The following is a 13,604-nucleotide window of genomic DNA, read 5'->3' on the forward strand; positions in this document are numbered from 1 at the left end:
GCATTTGAACCAAGGACGTTACAGAATGGCATTTTTACATTTGTGATCCTTGCACTTTACAGCCTCAGATACTGAGAGGGATAAACTTTAAGCTTTTAATAGTTAAGAGCATCATGGCTGTTTTGATTTATTAACTTTGTATTGCTGCCTTAAAATGCTTGCATGCTTTAATTCTAGCTTGTCTTCTAGAAATCTTGTTCTTTGTATAATAAAATATAAATCAGGGAAAAGAATCCATGTTTACAAGCATTAAGCTTCACAAAAATAAGGAGTTGTGTTGCACATGTAGAGCACTAGCTAAAACAGTGATTCTCAACCAGGGTGCCATGAGATCCTTTTAAGGGTGCTAACCCTAACCCTGTGCAGGGTGCAGGTGTGCAAACCCATACACGTGATTCACGAAGATAAACCAAGAGATTTCAAGTAGGAGGCCATGGTGTCAGAAACTGTTCTTTGCAACAGAAGAATTTCTCTACTGTTTTTCCGTAGTTGGTAAACGAATTGAAAGCTAAGAGCTGGCATTTTTCTGAGGGATGCCTTGAGTGCGAGAGCGACAGAGAAATCCTAGGCAGTAATTTTTCCTCCTCAACCCATGTAAGAATAGTTACATTTCACTTGCAGAACTATAATGGGAGACTTCATTTTTAATATTCTCTTTTCCTTCTCCATTCCTTCAGTGTTGCTTTTGTTATTGGAGGAAAGAGACTGTTGCAGAGTCTAATCTTGGGCAAACAGATAAAAAAGGCCTGCGAGAAATGCATTATCAGTGTGAAGCCATGGGGACTAACCTTTTTGGCAGCTGTGCCACGGATAAGCCCTACACCTTCTCCCCCCGTGCCATCCCACTCCTTTTCCCCTGCCCACTCTGCTGCTCTGCTTTCTGCTTCCTTGTGCTCCCTGTCTGATCTCCTGCTCTATTTTCTGTTTTCTATCAGGACACTGCTGCCTGTCCCCACCCCTCCCAAGTCTGCCAGGTGCCATACAGAGACCACCTGTGCCATACAGGTGCCACCAGGTGCCATACAGAGACCACTTGAGGCATGCAGGTTGGCCGCTCTGGTATACAAGGCAGGTCACAGAAGAATGGGGGACTATCGGGATGGCTTGAAAGAGCTCAGGTAAAAGGCCTGAGGACTGGGAATCGTAGGCAAAAAGGATGTAGCTGTTGGGGGAGGAATCGGGAGAGAAGGATCTGTGAGCCAGAAAACTTCAGGCTAAAGTAGCCCACGGTGCACTGAGGAGAAGGATCCTGCTTTTCAAAAGCATGGAGTACAATTCAGATGGCTGCAGCCAGGCTTTTGTTGCCTTTAGATAAAGCAGTTTGGTTGCTTTTTCCTTAAAAAAAAGAAAAAAGAAACTATTTTCACCACTACTTTAGGCCACTGCTCAGCGCAGAAAAACAGCATGCCACGAAGGTAGCGCTACTGAAGATCAATGCCCCCCTTGCTCTCCAGCCATACTAAAAACAATTGATGGGGTGGAAGAATCATGTAAGCACTTGTACTTTGTCCCATCAGCATATTTTCTCATTTGCTAGAAGATATCCTTGTAAGACCCACTGTCAGCTGTAAATATAGCTGTAGTTTTACCTAAATGAAAGGATTACTGCAGAATGCACAATCTGTAAAATACTTCAGCAGCCCAAATGCGATTAGGCATCAATAAAGGAAATTTATTAAAAGGCAGTAATTTGCAAACTTGGCAATATAAATTCAGACAACCAAAACATGATTTTTGTATAAAACCTTAAAGGCATCACCCGCTAACTTTGGCCCCAAGTTTACTGTTTGTTTTAATGGTGAAGGCTGTAGGGCAGATAGATCAAAACTGGCAATTTTAAATCACTTTGATTTAAAACAGCAAGCAGGAGACTTTGATTTAAGTTATCGATTTTAATCTTGTTTTGCATTTGTACCTTTTGGTAATTTTTCTGAAGAGGGGTTGCTTATCACTGGTTGGTAACCATTAAGATATGTTAATTTGTAGCTGAATCTAGCTTTTGCAATAAGTTTAATTTTTGCTAACCAGGAAGATGAGCTATGGATAAATGCTCACATAAGCAATTACATAGTTTAATATATACTCACTCCAATTCTTCATTTTTACATTTTTGTTAAGATGGTGAATAAAACCATTTTTTACTAAATGCTTAATTTTGTTAAATCATGATTTCTGTCAAGCTCTATTTGGATGGAAATGAGATTTCAATTAAATGTACAAAAACCAGCATTTTAAAATTATGGTAGCTTTTAACTAAAAGTGTTGGTTTCATAAGACAGATAGGTTTATTGAAATCTGTTTTGCAGTTAAAACCGATCTGTTTAAACAAAGGAAGCATTATCTGTAGCTAGTGAATTAAGCAGAGTGAGTCTGGTTGCCACATCTTTCAAGATTTGAGAGCTAGCAGATCTAATTTTCTCACACCTTGTTTTTATTCATAGATTGGAAGAGGAAAACAAGCTTTCCTGGTTTTTCAGCTTCCAGTTGGTCTCTCAACTCTGAATGAACTAGTCATTAAAACTGAACTAGATGAATAAACTGAAATGAAGAAAATGTTCTGTGTACCTGCAGAATAGGCGGCTGCTGTCAAATGTGGTTTAGCACTTCATCCTGCCTCCAAGTGCTTAGGCAGTGACTTCCACCAGTTCAGTAATCTGATGTTTTTAGAAAAATAAATATCAGCAGCAAATATGGACTATTTTTTTCATATAATTCAAACTTTATAATAAGCCTGAACCAAAACAGCAGCTCTCACATTTTAATAGGGTTTCATTTAAATTTTTCCTTTTGGAAAAAAAAAATAAAAGGAAAATTTCAATGAAATAAAATCCACATAAAGAAAATCTTGGATTAGAACATTCTCTTAATTTCTTTTTAATTCAAACTTTTAAATGATGAATTCAGACTTTTCAGTATCCATGGTAAGCCAGTCTAGTTCATAGAAGAAATAGTGTTAATAACAGATAAAATGGACACCCATTTTTATGTTTTTAAAGATTGACCAACTAGTTTGGTCACTTTCTTTTAAAATTAGGACTGAAGAGGATATTGTTTTCCTGTGGTAGTTGTAATAGAGACAGGCAGAAGACAGGGTAGATTTGTACTTTCTGAACTAACTAAATCGGAGGCATTGCATAGGTGCCCCCCTCCCTCCATAACTTATGCATTGAGCAGCACCCTATTTGAAAAACCAATTCATTTACCATATTTACTCAAATACAAAACGAGGTTCCCGTTTTCCTGCCCCTCTCCCCTCCATTGGCATAGGAGGTGGAGGGAAGCCTCTTATCTTATAAACACGTACAAAGACATCTCACCAGATATGCTGTCTGACATTAAACTGCTGCTAAAAGCAGCTTGTGCTCAACAGTGGACACCAGCTATGAAGTTGGTTAGATGCAGCCAATGTGGAGCATGATTATAAAACACATGGCCCGTATGGGCAAATATGCTGATGGAGACCTACCACGAAGATAAGTTAGTGCAGCTCATCCGAATAAGATCTATGGTAGTGGCCATTAAGTGCAGTCCCCATCACCGCAGACTTCTCCAGGTGTTGTTGAGCCACTACACTGTGTACATTTTGACTTCCTCTTCACTCCCACAGCCTTCCTTCCCCATTTCCAATAATTCCTGTTTCTTCACTAGCCTTAAATGCCTGGTAGACATCACCAAATGAGGTCCTAAGCAGTTTCCCCAGAGTCCCGTTGTTGCCCCCTCAGCCTGGGACATATGATTCATATGGCCTCCACGAGGTGACGGCAACTAGATTGCCCTCCATCTCATCTGTGTATAAATTTTTGGAGGACCCTGGGACTCATGGCAAGAACATCTGGTTCCAGTTGTGAGTGGGGGGGCTAATGCATATGGGTCCTTTGTGGGGGTATCTGGAGTGCATGCACACTGAGCTGTGGGATCGCCATGGCTCGAACCACTGTTGACTCTGCTGGGGCCCAGCCCAAAGAACTGTATGGTAAATGCACAAGCCTTTGGCTTTGAACTAATATCATGCATAGTTTGTACTACATATAAGTAGGTGCCAGAGTGCTGCTCAAAAGTGTGGTTATGGAGTACCCGTGCTAAAACTTGCCACAGTTTCGAAATAAAAAAGGTAACGTGCATCAGTACTGGGTGAACTAAGTATATGGATACTATGTGCAAATTGCTGCAGCTGTGTCTTACTTCAAGGTTATTGTTTTCAAATTTGCTCCTCACTTCCATTTGTTCAGGGAAAGCAGGGTCTGACAGTAAGGAGAGGGGCAAGGGGCTGCCAGTGGAAAAAGGTGGGGGGAAACAGAGCAAAGGGCTACCTGACCCCTCAGATTTGTTTTCCCTGCTGTAGCAGTGAGAAGAAGACAAATTCAAGGCAAACCTCTGCTAATTAGATTCTATACCTGGAAGATTGCTATAATTTTCCAGGTATCAAATCTGATTATTGAGGGGTCGTCTTATAATCAGGGTAATTTTCTATTCAAGTAAATACAGTATTACAGTGCTTACCTCCTTGCAGAGGGATCAGGTAGGGAGTGCCTTGATCTGTTTATCCCTCACTCCTGGAGCCTGAGCCTGCCCGTATCTGTTTCTCCTCACACTTCCTGTGGCACCCTCCAGAGGATCTTGTGCAGAGGCAAGCAAAGTCCAGCCTGCGGGCCGGCAGTGGGCTCCATGTCCCAGCAGCCCCTGCCCGCATGGCTGGGGCCGGTCTCCATGGAGACCCCAGCCACACCTGTGCTGTGATAACGCAAGGCTGGGGTTGCCATGGAGACCAGCTCCAGCCACGCTGGCAGGGCGCATGGCAGAGCAGGGGGCTGCTCCAGAGCTGCTGGGATCTTGCGGCAGGGGCAGCTTGGTCCGGGAGCAGGGCAGAGCCGCAATCTGTTGCCTCCACGCTCCAGGCAGGGGTGCGCAGGCAGGGGATTGCGACTCCACCCCGGCTTGGGACCAGGCTCTCACCGCTGCGAGGAGCTAGGGCAGAGCCGCGATCCCCTGCCTGCACGCACCTGCCTGGAGCATGGAGACTGCAGATCGCGGTTCTTGTCTGGCCCCGGACCAAGCTGTCCCTGCCACAAGATCCCGGCAGGTCCGGAGCAGCCCCCTACCCTGCCCTGCTCCCCTGTGCGCCCTGCCAATGTGGCTGGAGGCGGGCTCCGCGGCGCCCCCCACCATTCACAGCGCAGGTGCGGCTGGGGTCTCCATGGAGACCAGCCCCAGCCATGTGGTCAGGGGCTGCTGGGAAATTGGAGTCTGGCTGCTGGCCAGATCTACTGTTTTGCCCACCACTGATCCTGTGGCACCCAGGCATTGGCTTCTGTAAGCAGACAGCTGCGGTCCCTTCATGGCATCTGCTGAAGTAAGCCTGCTACTTGCAAAAACACGCCATGTACTTCTGATGCTGTTATTCTATAAGGTGCATATCTGCCTGACTTCAGACAGCTTTGCTAACTGCCTCTGAGGCTTAATAAAACCCACGAACCACCTAAACCCAAACACTTCTCATTGAAGTGCAAAGTCTAGAACATTATATGAAAAGTCTTTTTGAAAGACTTCTTCCAATTTGAGATTTTAAAATAAGAGCCATGAAGCAAAGGCAGTCAATTTAGATTAAGAATGAGCAGGAGGCAACAGGTCTCTGCTAATTTCCTCTTCTCTTTGATAAAATTTGTTGGATGAAGAGTAACTCAGTCTTGATCTCATCTACCTTGAAATGGGCACTGAGATGCTTTGATAATTAGTGTGTTAACACTTTCCATCTTCAAAGTGCTGTACAAAGCTAACTGATTAGACTGGAAGATAAATTGCTTCACTGTAGATCTTACAAGTAACTCTCATGCGATACTGTTGTGTTGGGAAGGAAGGTGTCTGAACTCCTCTGCAGTGCTGCTCCTCCAGGAACGGCAACAGATGAGCGACACCATCGTGTGCTCCGATACCATCTGCTCCCTTAAGCTACTGCGTACCCCACTGTATCAGTGCTGTCCGGAGGTTTCCCAGTCAAGCACCAGGAAGAGATGTTGATGATTTTATTTTTTCCTTGCAGTTAGGACTAAACAAATATTCTCGCATATTTTGGTGGCACTTGACTGCTGGAAGTACCATCTTTGAAAGGATGGCTTGAAATATGTTGGCACCGATTCCCTGGCACTTCTAAAAACAAAAATTGGGACTGTTGAATCCTATGGCCTTGCTACATCCTAATAATTATTTTCTGTTTACTTCAACTCCCTCTGCAGTTCCTGCTAGATAACGTATTCTTCATTTTCTGCCCTCAGCCATTCTTTAATGTTGCTGTGTTAGTTAACTATCTTTTATCCCATGGGCAACTGTTTCTGAAACTGGTGAAATATGGTACCTCTGTATTCTTCAGATGTTGAGCTTTGTTTAATTCGTTGTCAACCACTTTCTTTGATGAAAGGCAACATAAATGGAACATACTCTTGGAAAAGGCTCCTGCTTCATCTTTGAGTACTAATTTTCCAACATAAACTAGATTAGATTATGATTCTAGCCAGAGAAACTTTCAAGTTGCACCCTGCTGTATAAGTGGACAAAATATTTTGCATATCACTATAAAATAGCCTAAAAAGAAGGAACAGAAATTATGTAACAGAAGTATATTAAATAATGAATGGTAAAAATAAGTTAAATGGGATAATAACCAGCTCTCGTTCTCTTACTACAAGAACTAGAAGACATTAAATGAATTTTAACTAATGGTGATTATATATAACGTAGATGACCTGTGGAACTCATTGCCCCCAGATATCAGTGAAGTCAAGAGCTTGGGCTTCAGACACTATTGTGTTGTGCATTGGCTAATTATAAGTAGTCCTGTATGCAGTACAGATTTGTTTTTTGCATTTCTTCTAGTAAAGAATGGGAACTGTCATATTTCAGGGCATAAAAGAGTTATAAACATGTTTCAAGAGGACAGTCGCTTATGAGTGGGGGTGTATCCCAGAGTTTTACCCTGGATGCTCTGTGAATGAGGCCTACAACCATTAATTGACTTCAATCTTTGCAACCTCTAAGGAAATACTGAAAGAATTGCGTACGAGTCTAGAGAAGAGAAGATGAAGGGGAAACATAAAAAAAATCTTCCAAGATGTATAAGAATTTGATGATGAAAGTAATCAATTGGTTTCCTTGCCCACTGGAACTGAATTAGAAGAAATGTGATGATAACTGTCATAATAATAATAATATTTAAAACATATTCATGATGTGGATACTGAAACAGTGGAGCAGGCTACGTAGGGGGATAATTGGGCACTCTTTCACTTCATTCAGGGTCTGCGTATACTTAATCCTTTTTAGAGAGAGGCAGTGGACTAGATCAGGGGGTGCCCAAGGAGCCATGGCATCTGGCCTACGGGCCTCTCCCTGGGTGGGGAAATTTGGCAGTGGGGTGGAGTGGCACTTACTACTGGATAAAAATGGATAGCTCACAGATTGGTTTCCAAGGCTTCGTTCTCTGTTCCCTAACACTTGCCTCTGAGTTGTCCTAGGCTTTTCCTACCCCTGACTCTTCTCCCTTCCTAACTATTCCTTCCCATTGAATCCCCTGGGATTTTGCAGTGACACAACTATATATAATTGGTTATTCTGCAGTGAAAACATTTATCAGAGGTGTCAGATATGGCCCTTAGTCTGGACCTGGCTCTCAGAGCTCGACCAGCCAACCCACGAAGCTACCCATGGGTCTGAGTGGATGTACATGCCACATATGGTACACTCTGGATTGGGTGGGACCAGCACTCGGGGCTGGTCTTGGGCACACGTGGGGCTGAGCCATTCAACCAGCCCATGGGGCTGGATGAGTTTGACACCTTGATCTTAAAGCAACAGCAAAGCTTTGAACAACCAGTGCTTGCACTGTGGGCATTCTGTGTCTGATAAGGCAACCCCATTTTAGGATTTGGAAAGGAAGGACAGAGCGAAAAAACTGGCAAGTAATGCAACTAAAAATCTAGAGAGGCCTCCGAGGTCTCTTTGTGGATGGGGCACTTGGTCTTGAGTTTTGTGATGCGTGTTTGCTTTGGTAACTGCTCCTGCTATTTTCCTATTTCAAGATCCGCTTCTCTTAGTAGAAAATGAGGTGTTTACAGATTCACTGCACACACGTCAGAAATAAAAATGGTGTTAAAGTGTAAATCAGGCAAAACAGAACACTGATTTAGGGAAACATTCAGGGCAATATATTTATATACATGTGTGTATTTTTGTCCCTTTGCCGAGCGGGTGATAATTTTATAGGCTTGAAATGCCCTTGTCCCATTGAAGTAGCTGGTGGTGTAGAATGCAAGCATTTTCTAGTGTAACTTGCATAAATCTTTCGTCTGCAAGACTGGCTCATGGAGCAGAAGTGCACAGACTGCACCCAAGCAACTTCCTCTTGCAGAAACCTCAGCTAAGTCTCACTTTTAAATGCAGTTTTTCTAATTGAGCGTTTTTAATGGGCTTAGGATAGTCTCAACAGAACATGCACGATGTTTATTAAAAGCATTTTTTCAACTAGAGCAAATCTGTTTGGAAAACACTTAAATCTGTTTACATCTGTTCTCAGTTCGGTGTATAGGTTGTCCGCCTTTCTCGCCGTTCGCAGGGACTGGTCATTGAGTCTAGTCCTTTACCTAAGGATTCCCTCAGATCGCCACTTCAAACCTCCAACATTGCACAAAACCAGAAATGCTTAATAGATCCTACGACACACCACAGTTAAACAAGACATGAGGGAAGTAGTTGGTTCAGACATGCTCAGAAGGTCCTAGGAAAAGTAGCATGTCCCACACTGTAGAGGAAGTCACAACCTTCACAGTCTTGGCCAGTCTGACCTAAGTGCAAAAATCCTTCCTGACCTCAGATGGGGCGATCAGTCGAACCCTGAGTGGGAGAGCAAAGTGCTGTAGGCTGGAACCTCTGGGTTTTCTAAGCACTGACCCACCCCATCACAAACCGCAGCCTTGGCCATGGCCAGGATCCCAGTGCTTTAGAGGAACACGGAAGCCTTCCCCAGAAACCAGTAACCTTCACGAGGAGGAGAAATTCCTTCCCTGTCCCTGCTGGCAACCTGCCGAAGCTTTGAAACATGGGACTATAAGGTACTTCTCTATATCCTGACATGGGAGCCACAAACGCATGACTCCATATACTGCACATCCTGCTTGGCACTAACTCCAAAATCTTGTTCAGGGCTTCAGCTTTATTTTGTCCAACATTCACTCAAACCCATCAGTCGTCCCTGCTTTACTCCTCCTCTCTCTGGAGTGTACCTGTTCCCGACAGGTTTCCGTTCTACCAGCCACTTGCTTGAAAGTTGTCCTACTCTAGGATCTGCTACAGGAGCTAAACCCTCTTCTTGCTTCCATGCAGCTTTCCCAAAAGACCTACTCGGCTTTTTTTACATTCACTTGATCACTACTTGATAAGTCTCTCTTGTGAGGTGGCTAATGGGTTAGAGAGCCAACTCCTGTTAAAGGGCTAGCCACCCCGTAACACTGGTTGAATGAATCCATTTTAAAAAAGAGCAGTGCAAGTTTTGCATTTATAAAGCCCCTGTGTCCTCAAGACTGTAATTCAGTGGGCATGTATGTATGTGAATAGTCTAATCGGATTTGATGCGGTTTCAAATATTAAGAATCTAAAACACGCAGGTGTAAGTGGGGTATGTAAAATGATGAGATTTGCTTAAATCATGAGATGAAAAAGAGGTTGGCAGAGGTGGTGGGATGTTGTCTTTCGGTTTGAGCCTGTAAAATAAGCTAATTTCATATTTCCAGTTTTACTGTGCAACTGCACGGGCTAGAAACTGTTTTAATTAAACCAGAGATTCCCATTTAACCTTTAGACTAAACAAGTTGGAACTTTAAAGAAAGCACAAAATTGCAAGACCCGTGATAAAAATACTGGATGTCAGCGACACTGGAGAGCAGGCAGGCACTTAAGTACCTTGCTGATTCCAGTTCTCAACTAAATCCTGCAACAGAGGCCTTAAATATGACTTTATGTTCGTTCGTTCAAAGCAACTGTAAAAAAGGAATTCTTAGCCCTTTCAATCAATGAAGGTTCTCGGTGGAAACTAAATGGAAACAGCCCATCACCTCCCATCATAAATTCCACCATGACTCCAATGCTTAAAAAACCTGAGGTTAAGAAACATGCTCCTTTGGAAAACAATGGAAGATAGTTTGCTATGTGCATTGTAATTTCTCTTGATTGCTTATTTTACTTGGTCTGAATGTCACAATTGCACTAAACAGGAAGTAGGGAAAACCATGATATAATCCATTGTGTTTAAAGAAATATGTAATTGCATAATGACTCAAAACTGCCAATAAATACTTTGGAACGGAGCCTAAGGGCTGTTCTTCATTTGAAAGTTTTACTAATATAATGGTGTTGGTTAGAAGGAGATCCTGCCTGAAATAGTTATACTGCATAAAAGTCTTGGCACGGACACAGCGAAGATTGCCCATTTTAGTGCAACTATGCCATCGGCAATCCTTCGCAGGTGAAGACTTCATCAGCTACTTGGATAAGGGCGTGGAAAGCAGGGCTGTGTGAAACAGCTGTTTTGATTCAGTTTCAGCCATTTTGGAGGACAGTGATTCGTTTTGGTGTTTCAGATCACTGTTCTGTTTCGATTTGGCCAAATCTGTTTCGGAGTTACGACGCTGTTTCAGTGATTCGACCATAGGCTATAATGGGGAATCACTAAAATGCCTATAACTTTGTCATTTCTTGCCTGATTTGGATGAAAATTGCAGGGATGGTAGCCTCTTCTGAGGGCATGAAGCCTGCCAAGTTTCAAGGAGATAGGTACAGGGATTGTGGTGAAACTGCACCTCAAACTGTTGAAAGCAAAACTCGTATCACTTGCTGGCAGTGGCAGCATGCTGTCATCCCTTGCACAGATCGGGGGGTCCTCGCCTGCGTCCCCCCGTCCTGTCCCCTGGGAGGGCTGTGGGGCTGTGCCAGACTTCTTCTGGGGGGCGCAGGCCCCCGGATCTGCACGCGGGATGACAGCAGGCTGCTGTTCCTCCCTGAGAGCACTGGGATTGGTGGGGACCTCAGGGACAGATCGCAGACACTGGCCAGCTACAGATGTCCATATTAGAGCAGTCCTTCCCCACCTCTTGCCCCTCCCTCTTAGTTTCTGTTTCCCTGCAAGCCTGGCTCCAAAACTTTGAAATTTTCTGAAATGTTTCAGAGCGTTTCATTTCAGATTCGGTGTTTCGGGCACCGAAATGGGCTGAAATACCTCCAAAGTGAAACGGCTGCTGAAGTTTCGTACAGCCACAGTAGAAAGCACTCTGTCCAAACTCATGGACGACACCAAATTATGGGACAGAGTAAATACACCGGAGGGCAGTGAGCAGATTCAGGCGCATCTGGACAGGTTGGGAATGTGGGCAGAACAGAATAGGATGCAGCTTAACAAAGATAAGGCCAAAGTGGTGCATCTAGGGAGAAAGAATCGCCCACAGATTGGGAAGTGAGCTTCTAAGCAGCACAGCAGAGAAAGGGATCCCAGTGTTATAGTAAAAATGAACATGAGTCATCAATGTGACAAAGTGATAAGTAAAGCCAATTGGACTCTTCTGTGATTCAGAAGGTGCATCACGAGCAGGTCTAAGGAGGTGATACTTCCCCTCTGTGCAGCATTGGCAAGGCCACAGCTGGAGTACTGCATCCAGTTCTGGGCACCACACTTCAAGAGGGATGCAGATAATCTCAAGAGGGTCCAGAGGAGGGCTGTTCGTATGGTTAAGGGCCTGCAGGTAAGATCCTACAAGGAGAGATTGAGGGACCTGAATCTCTTCAGCCTCCGCAAAAGAAGGCTGAGAGGGGATCTTGTGGCTATATACAAATTCATCGGGGGGGGGCAGCAAGGAATAGGGGATACTCTGTTTACCAGGACACCCCTTGGGGTTACTGGGAACAATGGCCATAAACTGATGAAGAGCAGATTTAGATTAGACATTAGGGACAGTAGGAAAAATTCCTTTACGGCGAGGGTTGCCAAAACCTGGAATGGGCTTCGAAGGGAGGTGGTGCTCTCCCCTACCCTGGTCTTTAAGAGGAGACTAGACAACCACCTAGCTGGGGTCATCTGACCCCAGCGCTCTTTCCTGGGGTCGAACACAATGATCTACTGAGGTCACTTCCAACCCTAAAAATCTCTGAAATGTCTTATCTGTGGGTCTGAAGATAGCTGATGAGTCCTCTCCGGGATCGACAGACTGTCTGTCTTGCAGCTCAGGCACGCGTTTCCGCGTGGGGTGGGTGGCTCTGGGTTCTTGGTTCAGTCCACAACACGCTGTTTCTGCTGCTCCTGCTTTTCCATCTCTTGTTAAGGTTTCAAAGTACTGTGGTCCTTGCAGCAGACTCTTCCTCCATTTGGGGCAGTCCTGGGCAAAGGTCTCCCACAAGTTGATGTCGATGTTGTGGTTTTCCATATTGGCCTTGAGGATGTCCTTGAAGCACTTTCTCTGCCCTCCTCTTGAGTGTACACCTTGCCTGAGCTGAGAAAATAAAACTTGCTTTGGGAATCTGGAGTTGGACACTTAGCTGACATGGCCGGCCCAACAAAGTTGATGTCAGATGATCATTGCCTCAGTGCTAGTGGTGTTTGCTTGTGAGAGGACACTAGTGTCGGTGTGTCTGTCTGCCTGCTGGATTTGAAGTGGCTTTTACAGGTAACGTTGATGGTACTTCTTCAGCGATTTGAGGTGTCTCCTGTATGATGTCCATGTCTTGGCTCCATACAGCAAGGTAGGGATCACGACTGCTTGATAAGCCATGAATTGGTTTCAAATCTGATGTTATGATCTTCGAACACTCGTTTCCTCAGGCTTTTGAAGGCTGCACTTACACATCTGAGGCAATGTCAGCTTTCTGTGGCTTCAAAGGTACGGGAAATACTCAATGTTCTTCAGAGCCTTGCTGCAAACGTGAATTTCCGGAGCTAGGGCCTGCTCGTTAAGAGCTTGTTGATGGAGGACCTTAGTCTTCTGAATGTTAATCATCAGTCCCATTTTCTTATATGTCTTGGTAAAGCTGTCGATGATTGCCTGAAGGTCTGCTTCCAAGCAAACGCACACTACAACATCATCAGCATGCTGGAGCTTGATGATTGAGGTCAGGATGCTCTTGGTTTTGGCTCGGAGTCAGCTGAGATTGAACAGCTTACATCATTCGGTAGTTTAGCTCCACTCCGACTGGAAGCTTGTTGGTGGTCAGGTGTAGCGTGGCAGCAAGGAATACCGAGAAGAGTGTTGGAGCAGTGACACAGCCTTGCTTAACTCCCGTCTTGACTTCAAAGGGATCTGTGATAGACCCATTATTGAAATGCTCAGGGACAATCAGCATGGGTTCATAAAAGGCAGGTCCTGCCAGACCAACCTGATTGCCTTTTATGACCAAGTAACTAAATTCTTGGATGATGGTGTTGCTGTGGACGTAGTCCTTCTAGACGTTAAGAAGGCCTTTGACACTGTCTCTCACCCCATCCTCATCAATAAATTAAGTGACTGCGGCATTGATGCCTGCACAGTTGGATGGGTAAAAAATTGGCTGATGGGGCACACCCAGAGAGTAGTGGTGGA

At 44.4% G+C, this 13,604-nt stretch overlaps 1 protein-coding gene across 1 annotated transcript in view; it reads left to right on the top strand.

Moving 5' to 3' along the window:
- HMBOX1 (homeobox containing 1) overlaps window positions 1-13,604 on the top strand; it is a gene marked incomplete at its 3' end in the record, with an annotated part of 52,263 nt that overhangs the window by 4,378 nt on the left and 34,281 nt on the right. The window contains exon 2 of the mRNA XM_025210711.1: window positions 936-1,118. Coding sequence (XP_025066496.1) covers window positions 1,084-1,118 — 35 coding nt within the window. The remainder of the gene's footprint in view (window positions 1-935; window positions 1,119-13,604) is intronic.

The sequence above is a fragment of the Alligator sinensis genome, unplaced genomic scaffold (assembly GCF_000455745.1).
Source record: "Alligator sinensis unplaced genomic scaffold, ASM45574v1 scaffold637_1, whole genome shotgun sequence".
NCBI classification, from domain to species: Eukaryota; Metazoa; Chordata; order Crocodylia; family Alligatoridae; genus Alligator; species Alligator sinensis.